At 35.4% G+C, this 17,837-nt stretch overlaps 1 protein-coding gene across 2 annotated transcripts in view; it reads left to right on the forward strand.

Annotated features, from left to right (window-relative positions):
* The window catches only part of ACAP2 (ArfGAP with coiled-coil, ankyrin repeat and PH domains 2), a 68,955-nt gene that overhangs the window by 36,182 nt on the left and 14,936 nt on the right, over nucleotides 1-17,837 (forward strand). Inside the window, exons 10-17 of one of the 2 annotated variants that reach the window (XM_075761207.1) lie at nucleotides 5,120-5,232; nucleotides 8,966-8,986; nucleotides 12,172-12,223; nucleotides 13,597-13,697; nucleotides 14,886-14,991; nucleotides 15,398-15,606; nucleotides 15,823-15,892; nucleotides 17,228-17,322. In XM_075761207.1, coding sequence (XP_075617322.1) covers nucleotides 5,120-5,232; nucleotides 8,966-8,986; nucleotides 12,172-12,223; nucleotides 13,597-13,697; nucleotides 14,886-14,991; nucleotides 15,398-15,606; nucleotides 15,823-15,892; nucleotides 17,228-17,322 — 767 coding nt within the window. The remainder of the gene's footprint in view (nucleotides 1-5,119; nucleotides 5,233-8,965; nucleotides 8,987-12,171; nucleotides 12,224-13,596; nucleotides 13,698-14,885; nucleotides 14,992-15,397; nucleotides 15,607-15,822; nucleotides 15,893-17,227; nucleotides 17,323-17,837) is intronic. The other variant, XM_075761208.1, reaches the window with a different exon arrangement.

Consider the following 17,837-nt stretch of genomic DNA (forward strand, 5'->3'; position numbering starts at 1 on the left):
TCTCCTGTTCTTATTAATCAAGTCATTGGTGCATTTTTGTGATGGTATTACCTAGATTAATGCATGTAGGCTTTGGAGGACATGCTTTATTGGAGATTCCTCTTATAGCTTGTCAAATAACTTTCTTGGTTTCTTACTCAAATTTTGTTGTCTGGGGTTTTTTTTTTGTCTCTTCCTCTTTTTTTTTTTTTTTTCCTCCCAACCTTCCCAACAATTTTGCTTCCAATTCATCAGGATTTCAGAATCTTGAACTACATTAGACCTTGGATCTTGTTCTTTATATCATTATTTGTCATCTGGTCAACCTGACCAGGATGGCAACCTTGTTCTCTGTTCTCTTCTCATGGCTTGTCATGTTGCTTTCCACTGGGCTTCCTCTTAGGCATATGTTCCCAAATCTTCCAGTGCCAAATCCTTCCATGTTTTGTAACTACGGAAACTTCTGCTTCTTGTGTTGAATACTCCATAAGATATATATGTATTTAATATACTGAAGTTTTAATCTAATGCTTCAGAATAATGCCTTTTCTTCATTGTGTGGATAAAGAACAGTTCCTTTTCTGAAATGTATAGGTAAGTGCACATGTGCACACACCTACCCACCCACTACCTGTGTTTGCATATATGTGCATATGCATGCAGAATGATTACACTAATTAACTCATCTCACTTTTGTTTATAAACATCATCCTATTTAATTAGGCTGTTACCTGAGAGGCTAATACAAAAGTCATGGAAGGGCTTGGTCACCACTGTAGTTTGATTTCTATGTTAAGAGAACTGATACCTGTTTTTTTTGTGGGGTTTAGTTTTTGTGTTTCTAATTACTCAGCAAATATGCAAGAAACATTTTTTTTTTTAGTGTAAGAAATTATTTTTCTTGTATTAATCTGAAGCAACACATACTATGAATTAATCTAGAAATGTCATGATCATTCTGGGAACTTTTTGGGAAAAAAGTTTTTATAGGGAAAGATTAATATCAAAGAGTGGTGTCACAGTGTCAGTATCACTTATGACTTATAACTCTTGTTTTCTGAGCAGTTTGCAGCCCATTGCTGTAGAAACATGCTGAATTAAGAAATAATTTAAAAATTGATTGAACCTGTAAATAACATTATGGCTTTTTGGTTTTGACAGAGCTAATGTTTTGCTCTAAAATGAGGGAAACAATACAGGAAAAACATTTGCATTGAACTTCAGATAGTTTTTGTTGTATTCAAATCCATTTTTCATTTTAAAAAAATCTGCATCTGAAGAACTGCCTAGGAGACAGCTGGAGTGAGAATGATTTGAAAATTTTTAATGTCTTCAGTAAACAAGGTGATAGGAAACCAGATGCTACTACAGTCATAAACCAGAGCTGCTGTTGAGAAGTAATGTGAACTGTGTCCTGTCTCAAAAAACAAAGATGTACCAGTGTTTCAAGTGACTCGTATGCTCAATGACTATCTCACCTTCTTTCACTTTGTCTTGGACTGTAAACTTTGTGCTACTTGTTTTGTCTGTTGTTGTTTTAAGCCCTTCCTCAAGGGACCTCAACTTAAGCATGACAAACATCTCCTGCTGATGGGATGGGAATGGAAGCAACTTTCTAAACAGAGGGGTTACACAATTAGTGTCTTCTGTTTTAGTATACGCTGGAGTAACTTTTCAGATTAGTGTTTTCTTTGGTACTTTTGGTCCCCCATTTACTGCCTTTTTTAAAACTTTAAAAATTCTGCTTCTCTAAAGTAAAAAACATATTGAATACATATTCAATGTTAAAATGCTGGTACTCACACTCTCTCTAAGATTTACTGGTAAAATGGCTTGAATAGCTTTATGACCTGCTAGCAATCTTCATATCAAAAGTAAATTGAAAACTCTGCTGCTGAAAAGTATGGAGGTTTATGTTCTGGTAACAAGAAAATTATATGCAGAGAAATAGAAAACATGCAAGCTATGAAATGAATCCAGCATGTGTGATAAATTGATAAGTTCATATGAAAACACATTCATAATACACTCTCAAGATTAGTAAGTATTCTATGACCTACCAGATTAGTATTAATTGTGGAAACGAAAGTTGTTTTTTCCATTGCCAGCTGGTTTGCTATCCTTCATGAACATTTGAAGAAAAAGGAGGAAAAAAAGGCATGAAAGTGCTCTGTACACTTCACTTACATAACACTTCTACATGTTTCTCTTCTAGTAGCTGGCCAACCTTGAAATGTGTGTATCAGAATAGAAGCCATAGATGTTCCTTCCTTCAAATCTGAAAGAAATGCGTGATACATGCTTCAGTGTAACTTTCATAATACTAGCTTAATTTTCTTAGTTCTGATGAGGTGAAATGTACTTTAGTCCTAACACCTAACTAGTAAATGATGTTTAAAGTTCAGTTTTTATCAGCTGCTTTAGGAATACAAAATTCTGAATCACATAAAGTGACTGGGTTTATTAACATGTGATTCTCTTATGCAGGACACTGGAAAGATATGGATGTATTTCTCTCCGCCCCCTGATTATTTTTTGTGATTCACTAAACTTTTCCATGAGCCAAGATAAAAATAAACTATAATGTGACTGCTTTTCTTCTTTAATTATAAGACAGCAGAGACTATAGGATCAGGCACGCCTTATCTGGTTCCTTTTCCTACTTTTATTCTTTTAATTTAAATTAAGCGGAGGGGGGTGGTGTTGGTATTGTTTGTTCATCTTTTTCCTGACCACAACTTCATCAATGAAGTTGTATGAATAAAGTATATAGAAGCTTTACTTCCCTCCTTCCCCCTGCCCCCCCATTTGTTGTCTGCTGTGTATAGTTAGGGAAATATTAAACGTTTGTCTGTATACTCTTACACTCTTGGGTCTTCATCTGCTCTATTAAGGTGGAAGTCAGTCAAGGAGGCCATTAAAAATGACACTAAAGACTCAGTATTTGAGACAATTTGGACTGAGAGTGTAGCACAATAAATTATCCAAAGGAGTTCTCCTGTCATACTTGTGTATGTCTTCAAAGCATAAGTCTAGATTCATTGGAAAAGACAGTTGGATTTTCTGCAGCTGTTTCCAAACCTGAAGGAAAATGTGATTACACTGTAGCTTGGTCAGAAAAGACTGAGGGAATGTATGTTGTCTTTAACTCGACAAGGCGTTGCAGGCATCACCGAGGCAGGAAGATGCAAATCTTTAGCAGGTTTCATTATGTTTGGGAGCTGGTAAGTTAGAGTAATTTATCAGGTTTTTGGGGAGGGAGGGAACGTGACATCAGGATGTCTAAGTCTGATTATAGGGCTTTTTTTTTTTGGGTGGGATAAGTAAAAAACAGGACTTCTAGCACTTCAGGAACATTTGTATGTGTCATGAGTTGTGAAATACTAAGTTAAAGTTGTACTGTAATATTTGGCTGTTTGTGCTTACATGAAGTCTTTAATGTTCAGCATTTTCTGATCTAGAAAACAGGCAGAAAATCAAAGTTATTAAATGCTGAATAATAAATGCACAGACTTGTGATTTTTGAGAATCTTTTCTTTGCAACCTATATGTTTATTCAGGTTAGTGTATGGTAGTGATGAGAGTTCCGTTTCCTTTTGGAACTCTTACTTTTGCACTGATCGTCTGCAAGTGAATTAACAAAAATCTAGATTTAACACTTAAAATGTAGTTAATCTATTCAAATTGGTAATAGCTGAAAACATTGTGAGTAATTTTATGGCATTTGGTGCTGTGCTGGCCTGGGAGTGTAAAGGGCCCATTTGGTATTTGTAACCACTTCACTGTTGTGTTTGATTTAACCTTGGATTGGACCAAACCATCTGCATGTATGAGAGTGAACACTGTGTGTAGCAGAACAGTTGTGTAGAGGCTGGAATATTACATAGGGCTAATGGTATTGCTTTTGAAGCTGATTTATATATATATATATATATATATATATAGCTTCTTTTCTCCTATGAGTAGACAAATTCCTAAGGAGCAAAGTACAAAACAGAGATTTACAGGCATACTTTTCACACAAAGCTGATGTTTGCAATTTACAAAAAGTACCTGCTGAAGGTATGGGGAGTGACATTATAAATTGTCCTGCATCTTCGGTATTTAACCTGTTTTTTTGTTCTGAAACTTAATTTTTAGTGCTATATCCCTTCTGCCCTAGTTAAGGGGAAGAAGCCATATGTTGCTAGTCTATTTTAATGATATATTTTACTAACAGTGAAATTAAATCATAGCATGTATATTATTTTGATCCCTGGACATAGCTTATGATAAGTGATGTTGTTCCATGTGTGCTTTTTCATGCATGCCTAGTAGCTGTTAGCCTCCTATTAACTGAATACCTGAGCTCTGTAGCTCCCTGCGAAGAGTCTGTGCTGTTTCAGATAACATATGAAAGCAAATCATCACCAAATAGACTACTTAGTCTACCCCACCTTTGCTGGCAATGGGAAGCAGTTAACCTTTCTAAAATTTGTAAAGCTGTTACTAACTTTTATTACCTGTTAGTAGATTAAAATGTATATTCCTTTGTCATAGCTTCATATTCTTGTCAAAGCTGATAGGAAAAAAAAAATTGCTAAGTTGTTGTAATCATTGCCAGTACCCTGACCGCTTTAATTTAGGGATAACTGATAGCATCATCTTCATTTGGTTACTTGTCTTCCAAGTTCTGATCTGGCTCACTTGTCAAGATAGAGCTGAAGAAAATGCTAAAGCATGACTGGATCTATAGAGTTCTCTGCAACAGACTGCAATTGCTTTTCAGTTTTGAATTCGAACTCCCATTGCCCCTTTTCCTCTGCCTTACTCTTGCCTTTCTTTGGAATATATGTGAGACCATTTGAGCAGACAGTTGAAGCATCAGATGCTCTGTCAGTAATGTTTGTCCTCTACTTGGCAATAGAGGTCACAAATACCTGAGCAAGAAGTTCCAGTTGTGTGCAGGTAAAGTTAAAATCTTGAGCATTCTGATCTCCTAAAAATACTTTTTTTAAAGAGTGTTAGGGGCTGGAGTCATGGTGTGACTAGTAAGTGTTGCAAGCAAAACATTATTCCTAATTTTTTTTACATCAATGCTGCCCATATTTGAAGCTTCAGTTGAACTGCAGTGTCTTTCTTGTCTTGTTCTTTGTACTAGGATTATTCCAGTGATGATACTAAACTAGAATACAATGTAGATGCAGCCAATGGTATTGTTATGGAAGGTTATCTATTTAAGCGAGCCAGCAATGCCTTCAAGACTTGGAACAGGTAACTATTCAGAACCTCTATTTACTAGCTTGTTAAGATACTGCTTGTTAAGCTGAATTCTGGTCTGACTTATAATGTAACTCACCAATTCCATGATTTTGACAGCATACTTGGATGATTCTGTTAATTAACATAGAGATGACACTTCAAAACCATTTTTCCTTATTTTCTGTCCTAGTTGTTTGCAAACCTTTTTCTAAGTGTGTATCTTAGTCTGGAGAAGTCCTACGTATGGAAAGCTTGCTTTTTGTGTGCAGTCTGTCTCTCCAATTGAATTTTGCCTTACTGTGGGGTTGCAACAGAGCAACCCCAATGAATGTATACAAAAGCTATGTAAATGTATATGCTGGAAAAATAAGTGTTAGAGGACAAAGTGAAATGGAAGTCGTATAGCTGTTGGAAACAGGGAAACACAGTGAAGGACTCAAGTTATTTTTCCTGAAATCGTTATCCTTTACAATTCCTGTCCTGTGCAGTGACCTCTACTTAGTAGTTTTGATGGTCCTGTTGGGAATTCAAAATATATTGTTAGTCCTGTCTCTTTAACAATATATATTTGACTATTGTTTAAATATTTTTCTCACGGAACAGGATTTCTTTTGCATTTCCAAGGATGTACGCTTTTTTCCAATGGAGTATTATGTATGCTGGAGCATTTACAGTATAGTTGGATATGGATCTTGAATTTTAAAGTTAATTTGTTGTGATACAGAGCTCTCTTTACTATCTTATGCTCTGTGATTTTTGCATCAGTGCTTCTGTTAAACTATCTGCTGTGTTTCAAAAGGCCAGAATGTGTGTTTGGATATGTGGTCCCTTCCAACCTTAATTATTCTATAGCTCTTTGAGCATCTTGGAACATCACAAGTTTATAACAAATGGGGATTGCCTCGCTTAAATCCACAGATTGATGCAAGGGCCACTGAAGTCAGTAAGACTGTATTAGTAAGTCATGTGCAACTAGTATAAGGGATTTTTCCTTTAGACTATTTCTAGTCTGGTCTTGTGGTCTGATTATCCATCTGTAATTGTAATGTACCTTCTAGGTTAATTTCATACAAATAGAATTCAGAGTTCTCCAAGACAAATCTGCGAGGCATCTAAGGACAGTGAAGGGAGAAAACCAATGGATATACTTCAAAAGCACCTTCCTGCTCTGAAGTAAAATGTTATTGTAAGCGCACTGAGAAAAATCTGCAGTAACAAGGCAGCAGATTGTCCTTTATTGGACTGTCAACAGGCTGAAAAGATCCTTTTTGCAAGGTGTTTTGCAGGGTGAACTGTAGCCTCTTGAAAAGTGACTGCAGACAAAACTCTGACTCCCTCTCTGGGTGGTACTTTTGGATGGCAATAAAGGCCTTGCTGTGTAGGGAGGTAACAGAAGGAGCAGGACGGGAGTGTTGGAAGGTAGCTGAGAAATACTCCTCTTCCACGTGGCTTCATACCTGTTAATACTGTACGTGTATCTTACCTTAAGGTGGTCAAGGAGTAGGATTCAATTAAAACTAACTTCTGTATGTTGAAATTTAAATGGACACAAAATAAATACAGGGAAGTCCTAATTAAATCACAATACGCAATGACATTCTTTCAGGTTAAGTTACATGTTTGATAATATAAATAAAACCATATTCAAATAATAAGTTATTTGAATGCAAAGATAAACAGCTCAGTAATGAGTCAGAACTACCTACTTTTACTATATAATTTATATTTGAGATATATATAATTTATATTTGACATATATAGTTTTTTCTTTGTCACATAAGTTCAATAAAGCTAAACCTTTAATGCTTTTAATCTTAAATTCTTGATAATTTGTCTCACTGTGATAGGCTAGTTGGATGCTTCAGAATTGGAGCATAGCATTGGATGTGCTATCTGTAAACACAGTTTAAAAATGGAATCAATCACTTTAATTTTGTACTTCACATATTCACAAACTTGCTAACTGTTAAACTACTACTATCATACACAAAATATGTGTAAAACCTTCTTAATGGAGACAACTATTACTAGTTTTTAATCTAGCCCAATTTTTCATGTTTTAATAAAAATAGAGAAGTATTTTTATCTTATTTTTATTTCTGACTACATTTTGTAATTCCTTGCTATGTTGTAGGGACTGAAGTGGTCATTGCCACTTTCCACTGCCTGTTTCCATTAATGGAATGCTTTTCTTACTTATGTAGGATTGCAGCTTCAGGGAGATAATACTCATTAAAGTTTACCATATATTAGAGGTGAGAGTGTATTTCCAGTCACTATGTAGAGTACAAGAAAAGACCGTGTCATTGCATTGAACTTTGTGCATGAAAATGTACAATGAAATACCAAAAGGGGAAACATTTGGAGAATTACATATTTTATATGAGGGAATTCAGAGCTGAAGTCAGAGACCCCAAGACAGACAAGGTATTTTCAGTGTTCTATGCAGATAGGTAGTTTGCTGCTTCATTATATTCCCATCTTTGGGGGAGCTGGGTGAAAATTCAAGCAGCTGAAACAAAACCAAAAGAATTTGCCTAGACATAAATACTGGAGTTTCCTGATGTTCTAAACCAAGGGCAATGGCACTGATATTCCTTGCTGACTGCTGATTGCACTGTCAGTTGTAATATGCATTTTAAATGGTAGCTTCTCTCTTTCTTCTGTTGATATCAGTTGATATTTGGATGGTTCTAGGCCTTCTAAAGTACTCTTTTATGGCTGAATTAAAGGCATCAAAAATCATTGCAATTACCACTATTAGCATATACTTGCCAGCATTAAAAACATAAGAGAAAAGAAAATGGTACAATGGATTTTGTCTGCGTTTGACATACATCAGTACGATTCTAGCTAACAAATTAGGTAATTGTGATGCTTCTGCATTCATGTCTTGGTCAGTGAATCCATGGACTCCACAGTGGATTATCCTGGGAAACATCTGGTTGCTGGGGCAGAAAAAAATCAAAACCATATAATGCAGCCCTTTGAAGGGGGGAAAATTTGTTCTAAGGAATGAAAACTTGTTGTTTCCAATCCAAAATAATTTCTTACTAGGATGATGCAGTTTCTTCTTGGGGCAGCTGGCAGTTTGTGTTTAATTGTCAGAAGACTTCAGTTATTTGGGCTTTTGCATTAAGTTTCCTGTTCTTGGGATAGTTCTGCATGACAGTGGCTGGAGAAACAAATAGTGTTTGAGTAGATTTCCAAGTAAACCACAAGAGCTATTTGCAATTCAGTGTTGCTGTGTTTTGAAAGGGTTGAAGATTTTACAGTCTTTTATTGTGACTAAGTATTATATAATCAGATAATACACTCCAGTGAAATAAAAATTTTATCCTGGAAAGTTTTACAGTAACAGGTATGGAGACCTATTTTTTTTAATGTATGTCTGTTTGTAAATGATATATCTTATTGTACACAATTTTTCTTTAAGGCATCAGGTGCATTTATTATTGTGGAGCAGTAGGTGGAAAGCTGTTTTGGTTCCTAGAAATTCAAATGAAAGAAGTCCGTGTCATGAAGAAAGATATGCCTGAATAGGGCATGTGTAGGGAGAAAAGCCTTTGTCAAACACTAGTGTGTTCTGAATAGTTTTTAGGTTGGATGCATAAGATGTTTTCCTTAATTCTGCTGTATTTTCAGATCATGCTAATTCTTTGCTTATTTTGCTCATTTTGCATTTTTCATTCCTTTTCCTCCTTTCCCTTATGTTTTAATCCTACCCCATTTTTTCACATGACAGGAAAAAGCCAGATCACATCAGGTACCAACCAGCTTCTTTTATACCTTCCCAATGTTTCTTTGGCACGCAAAAAGCTCTTAATTAACCCTGCATTTAATTTTGATTACTTGCAATGGATGTGTAAGTGGCTCAGTCTAAGAAAATAACAGAAGGATTCTGCCTGGGATGCCAGTATATCTGATGCTCAACACCTTTAAAAGAATTAGAAAGATTGAGCTAGTTTTAGCTAAAAAGGAATTAAAGCAAAGTTTCTGCACTCAAACTTCTGAGCATACAAGATCAGTGTTTTGACTTTTTCCAGCTGAAGTTGGTGAGATTTTTCTCATCTACTGCATTGGAAATAGAGACATAACTTTTAAATGTTGTGCATTCTTAATCATTCTGTTTTATTTGTGTGCTGATGGCAACTAGTGAAGATTGTTTCCGTTTGAAAATTAATCAAGCATGATTCAATTTTTATGTAAAACTCAAATTTTGTATTTTTTATTACTATTTTCAGTTCTCAGAAATTGGAAATGTTTCTCAATTAATTTTGTATTGTTTCCTATTTAACAAATAGGTTTTTGAATTGTGTAGGTATAAATGATGGAAAACGCTTTGTTTCTAAACCCAAACAGCTATATTCAAGCACTACCCAGTGGGACAGTGCAAATTACTTTTAAGATTTTCTCCAGTATGTTTTCTCCTTCACCATGCTTCTCCCCTATATTTGACAGAATGACGCATTCAAAGAAACTTTGATAATGCTCAGTACTTACTGCACACATGTTGCCTAAAGGTTTATGAACATGAATTCTAAGAACAGCATAGATATGGTAAACCCTACAATAGCACCTTTGGTGTTTATATTGTACCTCAGTTTCCTGGCTGCTACTGCTGTAGACCCCCAGCAGTCTCTTTCCTACAGTGATGAATAGAGTTTATTGATGATACTTCATTAATGTGAAATAATTCATATAAGGTTTTGGCCTGAATAAAACTGCTCTGGGTGCTGTCATTAGAGAGGAAGCTGCCACTTTTATTTTTTCAAGCATAGAATAAAGTGTATTAACTTCAATTTCCATTGACATCTACTTCAAAAGTGTGATCTACAAGTTATACTACAGTCTAAATTGTTGATTTTGTTTAATAAGTTTCTTTAAAAAAAATACCAAAACCCCCACACTTTTTGGCTGGACTGGGAAGTTCTCTTAAACAGATTTAATTTCTCTACTAGGAAAAAAAAGGGGGCTGGAATACTTTGAAAACTTCTAGATTAGGCTTTAAAGATGACACAAATTTGGTTTACAATTTGTGTGGTCACTTGAGTTGATCACATTGGAGCTTATTTACTTTAGTAACTCACAAAATACTTAGCTGTAGAACAAATGAAGCATTGCATTAATGAAGTTAATTACACTAACTAAGGCCAATTTTAGGGATTTGCTCCATTGAATGTTATCTTGGGCAAGGCTGCCCCCCCCATCACTCAGGCACTGTTTTTCATGTTTTACTATTTGGTGTTATGTTCAAAAAAAAAAAGCTCATTTAAAAGCTTGAGTTTATTTTCCTCTTCTAGTCTGCTTTTGTTGAGTAGTTGAGCAACCAATATTTAAATATTAGCAATAATCTGCCTTATGCTCATATTTGAGGCTTAGTTACTGCATCTGTTTGGTTTTTTTAAATAGATGGTAAAGGTGATGCCTTTCAAATAGCAGTGATCAAAACTGCTGCTGTTAATTGGAAAAGTAGTTAATTTTTTGCATTATTCTGTTCAATTATCTTAACCCAAAAGATGACTGTTATTATGTTGGAAATCCGGTATTAAAAGAAGATCCTGTTGTTGCTTTTTAAATTAAATATATCTGCACAACATTTGAAAAGATTAACTGTTAAAAGGTAGAATCTCATCTGTCCACTAAGTACTAACTTTTCTAACAAATACTAGATTTTCTGATTTGCATCTAACTTTTTTGTATATCTTAATTTTTCTTAATCTTTGTGTGCTTCTTTTCATGAATGGCTTATGGTGGTTGAATAAATATATGGAGCCCTTTTGTTACTGATTGTAGTAAACTGTAGCTTGAAGTTCAACAGCCTGTGGAGAATAACAAGATATGTTGCAATACAAAATTTGTTATGTTGTTACCATTCAAACTAAGTGGCAGTGCAGAAAAAAGTGATGTATGGTCTAAGTGGGGCATTTGAGATAATTGAGGAATTATTCTGTGATAAACACAGGTTCATGTAAGCCTGAATGAAACAAAAAAAAATGTAAATTTCACTGCAGGACTGAATTGAGTTATATTTTCCCTTCATTTTTGTCAGTTCAAAACCAGTGATGATTGGTTAGCTTTTATTTGTGCATCCCCAGAAGAGCTAGAAAGAGATGGTTATATTTGCTGTTTTTTCATATTATTGGTCTGATAAAACACAGTTGTTAGATCTGAGGCAATCATTATTTTTTCCAAAATATGAATTACCTTTCTGTTCCCTATGAATTGTATCCTATCTGAACTGTGAGTTTGACAAGGAAAGATACAGTTCGGAGGAGTTTCAGTGTTACGTTATCTTTCAGATTTTATAGGATGCCTTCGTTAAATCTTTTATTTAATATTTTTCTACAAAGCTGAGACTTAAGTTAGGATCCTACTTAAAAGGTTTTCCTTGATTTTGCTTTGGTTTTGTATGCAATCTTATTATTTCAGCATCTAAAATTTAAGAAATGCCAAATATATAGACACATTAAACCTACATGGGATAGCAACACTTGTAGTATTTTAGTGCCTTAGTAAGTTATTTCTTAGTTCTACTCTCAAAAATATTTCAGGAGTGAGTAGTTTACGTAGCTTAAGTATTTTTGTTATTCAGACTATGTCAATTTATGTTACCAAACAACTGTGTAAAATTGTAACTTGCTGCTAAAATACAGAAGTAAATGTTCTTTGAAATGAAAATGTTTTGTGTGATAGCTTAACTAATGTTGTCATAACATTAATGTGTTTGTTTAGGACTTAAATTATTTGAACCTTGCTTTCTTTTCTGTTTTGTCTCTGCTTTCCCTGTGTTCATTATTCTCACAAAATACTTGCCAAAACTGACTGCAGCATTACTTTTGTGAATTACTTTTATGCAGTCTCTCTGTAGACTGTACGTTAGCACATTTTGGTCAAATAAGCACTGTAAAGTCAGTTATGTATTCTCTGGATGTCTCTTTATTTGAATAGGCGCTGGTTCTCAATACAAAATAACCAACTTGTGTACCAGAAGAAATTTAAGGTAGGTATCAAAAACTGGCAGGGGATAGTTTGGGGTGTGGGTGATGGTTTTTCTGATTGATCAGGGGAAGAAGAAACAGTGCTGACATCAGCATCCTGTGTGGTCTTGAACAACCTACTGCACTTTCTAAACTTGTTTCTCCCTTTGTAAAATGAGACCAATAGCTACACTTACAGATTCTGCAATTCCTGCACAGTGACTTGTAACACAACTTTATTTTCTGTGTGTTTTGTTACCTTGTTGCAGAAAAGTTTATGAAGAGCCTTGAAAGTTGTTGGTCCCAAAAGGCTTGTGCACACTTGCTGGCAGCAAAATATTCCATGCTCTTCTTTGAGCTGTTGTGTTTAACTCTTTCAGGACTTGCTCCCTCCAGTTACTTGCTGAGTTCACATACCCAATTTAGCACTTGAGAAGAGGGGGAAAAATTGCATGAAAGCATTTGTTATGAAACATTCAGGGATGCTATGTAAATGTATTTAATACTGAAAATGTCAGGTGGTTCAGCAGTCAATATCTGTCTCTTTGCTGGTGGGAAAGTACAGTTATACATTACAGCAGCAAGTGCAGCTCTGCCCCAAGCTGTAGAAGCCAGCCTTTTCAGTCAACATTTGGGCACATGCTCCTTTGTTTCCTGTTCTAGAATCTGCTTTTGCACCACATAGCTGTAACTGCTCTTCATTTTGGGGAAAAAACTGTATGGAGATGGGGTGGGGAGGGAAGAGCTTATGAAAATTCATTTCTCTTCAATGTTAAGAGACCAGATTCAGAGGCTCGTCCTTGTTATCTGATGCTATCAAATCCAGGGTCTTAATTTTTGTGATTGGAAAGGAAACAAACAGTTAAGTTTGAGCACATTTGAGCTGGGCATTTTGTGTTTGTGAATTTGAATTATGTTCTTGTTTTTTAAAACGCACTTTTAAAATGCTGTTAGCTTAGAATAGAATTCTAATGAATTTATTAAAGTTTTCAAAACCACTGCATCCAGCTTCTAGTTTTTGTACTTGGCACTTATAATACTGATGATTTAGGTATAATCTTTCTGATTTATTTGGGAGTTAGTTGCATCTCTTAGTATCTTTGAACTCCTTTGAATACTGTTGTTTAAATTTAACATGTTGATTATTTAGTAGATTGGATTGCAGGTAAAAAGGAGTTGTCTAAAGTTTTTATTAAATTTTCATTAAATATAACTTAACATTAAATTTTATCTGAGTATTTCCTGCTAAGTATCTCTGAATCCACCTATTTAAATTTTTTTTGAGTAAAAAATTTGTGTAAACAGGCAAATAGAATTAAATGATAAATAATTTCAGACTAGTAGCAACTTCAATGTATTCCTCAATGTGACTTTTTTGTTGATTTTTGTCTCTTAGGATAATCCCACAGTAGTTGTTGAAGACTTGCGGCTTTGCACGGTTAAACACTGTGAAGACATAGAAAGACGTTTCTGTTTTGAGGTGGTTTCTCCAACAAAGTAAGGAGAAGTGATGGAGCATGTTTATTTAAAAATAATAAAAAAAATCATTACATTCAGTTGTCTTGAAATGCAAGATTAACATTTCTCTTGGGATGGATCAAAACAGGAAAAGTATCTGAACATTTCTGTTCTCTGAAATTTTGCCAAAGAGTAAGTGATGCTGTGAGAAGTGTTCATAGTGTTTAGTTTTCTTTTGGCATTGAAATAAACATGCATTCTTGTGCTGTATGCATAAATGCCTTGTGGTTGTGGAGCTGTTGTGACTTAGTAGTAGCTGATACTCTCAAGCTGCTTAGTAATGTAGAAAATAGATCTCAGTTTCTCCAAATTTCTTGTTGGTGTAGTGAGAGAGAAACACATTAAGTTGATGTCTCAGTAGTGTTAAATTACACTTGAGAATTCACTAAATGAAACTACCAAATAAAAATGTTTTTGAGCTCTAGCAGTGCAGTGTATTGGTTGTATTTGGAGAAATATGGCAGTCCTGCCGCAGCAAGGGCAGGACATGGGTTTCTATTTAGTGATTTTGAGATGTGACCGTATTTAAGTTTTTTATATAAGGTCAACCTGCTTTTAGGTTTGGATGTTATCTACATTCTCCACTCCTACTTATGTTTCTCTTTTTAATAGATTGCTGCCCTCAGTTGTGGTTCACTTTTATAGGCATTTGCTCCTGCTTGCCTATACTTTTTCAACCCAGAAGTGTTGAAACAGTTCTATACTTCCATGACCTGTTTCATTTGGCTATTGGTGTGAAAAGTAGTTCATTGTCAGAGAGCTTTAAAGTAATTTTCTCTTGATCTCAGTGAATGAAACTGCATTTTCAAGGACTATTACCTGTATCTTATGTAATTAGTCATGGAGGTAAATTACATGTAAGGATATAAAAAAGAAAAACTTGGAATAAGAAAAGAAAGGGAATAGGAAGCTAAGCCATTCTTTAGGTTATTTGAAGAGTCGTACCTGTGTTTTAGCATTACCTGCAAAGAGTTTTGAAACAAGGAGTTTGCAATTCATAAAGGGTCAACTGCTTTGTATCTCAAAATAAACGGGTTTATTAGATGATGCCTACTAAACAATATACTTGTGGTGATAGCAAGAAACTTTCTCAACAGTCTTTGTTTTATTGAACAATGTCTTGCTTGGTAAGTCTCTCAATCTGAGCACACATGTGATTTGTAACAGAAGCTGCATGCTTCAGGCTGACTCGGAAAAGCTGCGGCAAGCATGGATTAAGGCTGTTCAGACCAGTATTGCTACAGCATATAGAGAGAAAGGGGATGAATCTGAGGTGAGTTTAAAAAACAACCAAACTACAACCCCCTCTTTAGATCCTGAAAATAGAGGAAAAACTCTTTTTGAAAGGGAGGAAAAAAATCTATTGTTTGTCTTCCAGTGGAAATGCAATGAAACTTTGAAGGCTGTAATTTATATGTAATGTGTCTTTCACTCCATCTTACTACTGTTACTTTGGCCTATATTTTTTGATGAGATTTTTCTGTAGTGTAATTAAAATTCATAGGATACTCCTATATTCAGTTCTGTATTTCTTCTAAAAAGGTAAATATTTTTTCAGTTCTATGGCTGTCCATGGCCTTAAATGCAAAAGTTAATTTTCTAGGATTCTGGTGCATGGTCAGTATTTGTAGGACTTTTATTTCTTTAATTTAGTGTATGTGTCTCTATTTCTTTTTTAGAAACAGGAAAAGAAATCATCCCCTTCTACTGGAAGCCTAGAATCTGGCAGTGAGACAAAAGAGAAGTTGTTAAAGGGAGAAAGTGCTCTACAGCGGGTTCAGTGTATTCCTGGTAATGCTGCCTGCTGTGATTGTGGTTTGGCAGATCCTCGCTGGGCCAGTATCAACCTAGGAATCACGCTGTGCATTGAGTGCTCTGGGATACACAGGTTGGGGAACTCTTCAGAATGGTATTTCATTTGTGTGTTGACTTAATTAGGAAGGGTGGTATTTGCTGCTTCAAAAGTATATTGAAGCAAGATTAGATTCCCCTGTTTGTAAACAGAATTAAGGTGACTGCTTTATTTGCATAAATTAATGGTAAAGCTGTCTGAGGTAAGACATAGCATGTAGTTACAAGTTAATATTTTTTTCATGCTGTTTAGGAGCTTGGGAGTCCACTTTTCAAAAGTAAGATCTTTAACGCTGGATTCATGGGAACCTGAACTTCTAAAGGTATGATAGTATGTTTGAAATAGGTTTCTATTTCGTTCTTAGATTGTTGTTCTAAAGCCTCTGCATCAGAAAGTTCAATGCAGGAAAAACTTGCATTTGTACCCAGTGCATGTCTTGCACTTTTGAGCAGAAAATTCTTATAGTTGTGTATTGGTTTTTTTTCAATTCACACTTTCTTCTAATACGTGCAGTAGCAGTAGTCATTTTGAACTTACAAGCCAGAACAACTCATGACACCTTCAGGTGCTCAAATGCACTATGAGTAGTAAGATTCATCAGATACTTTCAACATATAAAAAGAGAAATTTGTTTACAGACCTATAATATAGTGGGCTGAAAAATTTTGGAAGTGCTATGTTAGCCTAAAGCATGATCATACTTGAAAATTCGAATGTCAGCTCTTACAGTGAGATCTGGATTTCGTACTCCTGCTGGCTTATAGGAGAACACTTGTGCAACTGCTCTTGTGTGTTGATTGTGTGCCAGAATTCTAGCTTGAAACATGGTTATGCAAATAATGTGACATTGAAATACCAAAATAGGAACTCATTCATGGATACATTTATGCAACTGGGTAATGGATGCAAAGCGTTTGTTTCTAGTTGAGATATTCTGGTACCTAGGTATTGCTTTATTCTGAACAAACAAAAGGCAGTGTGAGTAGGGGTGTTTCTCTTGTGGTTTGACCTTAAATAATTTTAGTATCAATGTGTTCATGCTGCAGAAACAAACAGAACCCCCAAAAAACCACACCCCTTGTCCTGTTCATGTAAATTCCAGAGCTGAATATTCTACCTGATATTAGAAGCAAGAAGTCTGTTCATTGCTGTCAGTAAACTGGGCTTCATGGGCCAAATTCTCCTTGAAGTAGTATCTGCAGGCTGTTTTTTGTCTTTGATCTTTTTCTGTAGACGTAACAGATTATGGTTTAGCAAAAATCCCTGTTGGACAAGATGGAATAGAATTGATTGAATTGTCTCTTGCCAATGGGATAAGAATAGCCACTGACAAAGCTGGTGGCAAAGAGTTAATTAACCTTTATTAATGAGGCCTGAGTGTGATTCTGATTGCACAGAAAAGATTCTTGAATGACAGATTATCATTTTTGCAGTTCTTTTTCAGAAGGGAATGGCACTTTAAAAGAGTGACTATATCTTTTGCTATCTTACTCAGTTTGGTCTCTATTCACTGTTTGTTTCATTATCATGATATAAACCCATGCTTATTTCTGTAAGTGTACTATTACCAGTGTAAATACTGTGAAGTTAAAAACAACTGAATAGGTAGATAAAGCCTTTTGCAACTGTATTTGAATTTATTTATTTTGCTTCTTAGCTTATGTGTGAATTGGGAAATGATGTTATAAATAGAATTTATGAAGCGAAGTTGGAAAAAGTGGGAGTAAAGAAGCCACAACCTGGAAGCCAAAGGTAGTGATTTGTTAGCAGTGGATCTTACTTCCTTTTCGTGTTGCTTCCTTCAGCCTCCAGCTTTAAAAGATGCTGCCAGTTAACTGTCTAACACTCCTTTGATTTATTCTGTTTCCCTTTATCACCAGTAAGTGTTGCTCTCCCCCTTTTCTTACTCTCTGTTGTTATTGGGTATTCCTTCTGTTGGTCCCTTTTGGCTTCTCTTGTTCATTTGTTCTTTTTCTGATCTCACTCCCTCCTTTTGCTACTCTGTAGCATCCTGTTCTGTCTCATCAACATGAGCATGTTGATTTTGTTTCCTGTCTGCTTTGAATCATCTCAGCCAGCTATACTTGGTCTGTGAGAGCTCCTGGAAGGAGCCTGTGGTGGTGCCTTTTGTTTACAGTGACTTTGTTCTTGAGTTTGACTTTCATTCCCTGATCCCCAGAATGTTCTCTTCTTTCTGCCTACTGCTCATTGTACATGAGCTCTGCTGCTTTACAGCAATCTTCTAATGATTGTACTACTGTCTTCCA

This window comes from Balearica regulorum, chromosome 9 (assembly GCF_011004875.1).
Source record: "Balearica regulorum gibbericeps isolate bBalReg1 chromosome 9, bBalReg1.pri, whole genome shotgun sequence".
NCBI lineage: Eukaryota > Metazoa > Chordata > Aves > Gruiformes > Gruidae > Balearica > Balearica regulorum.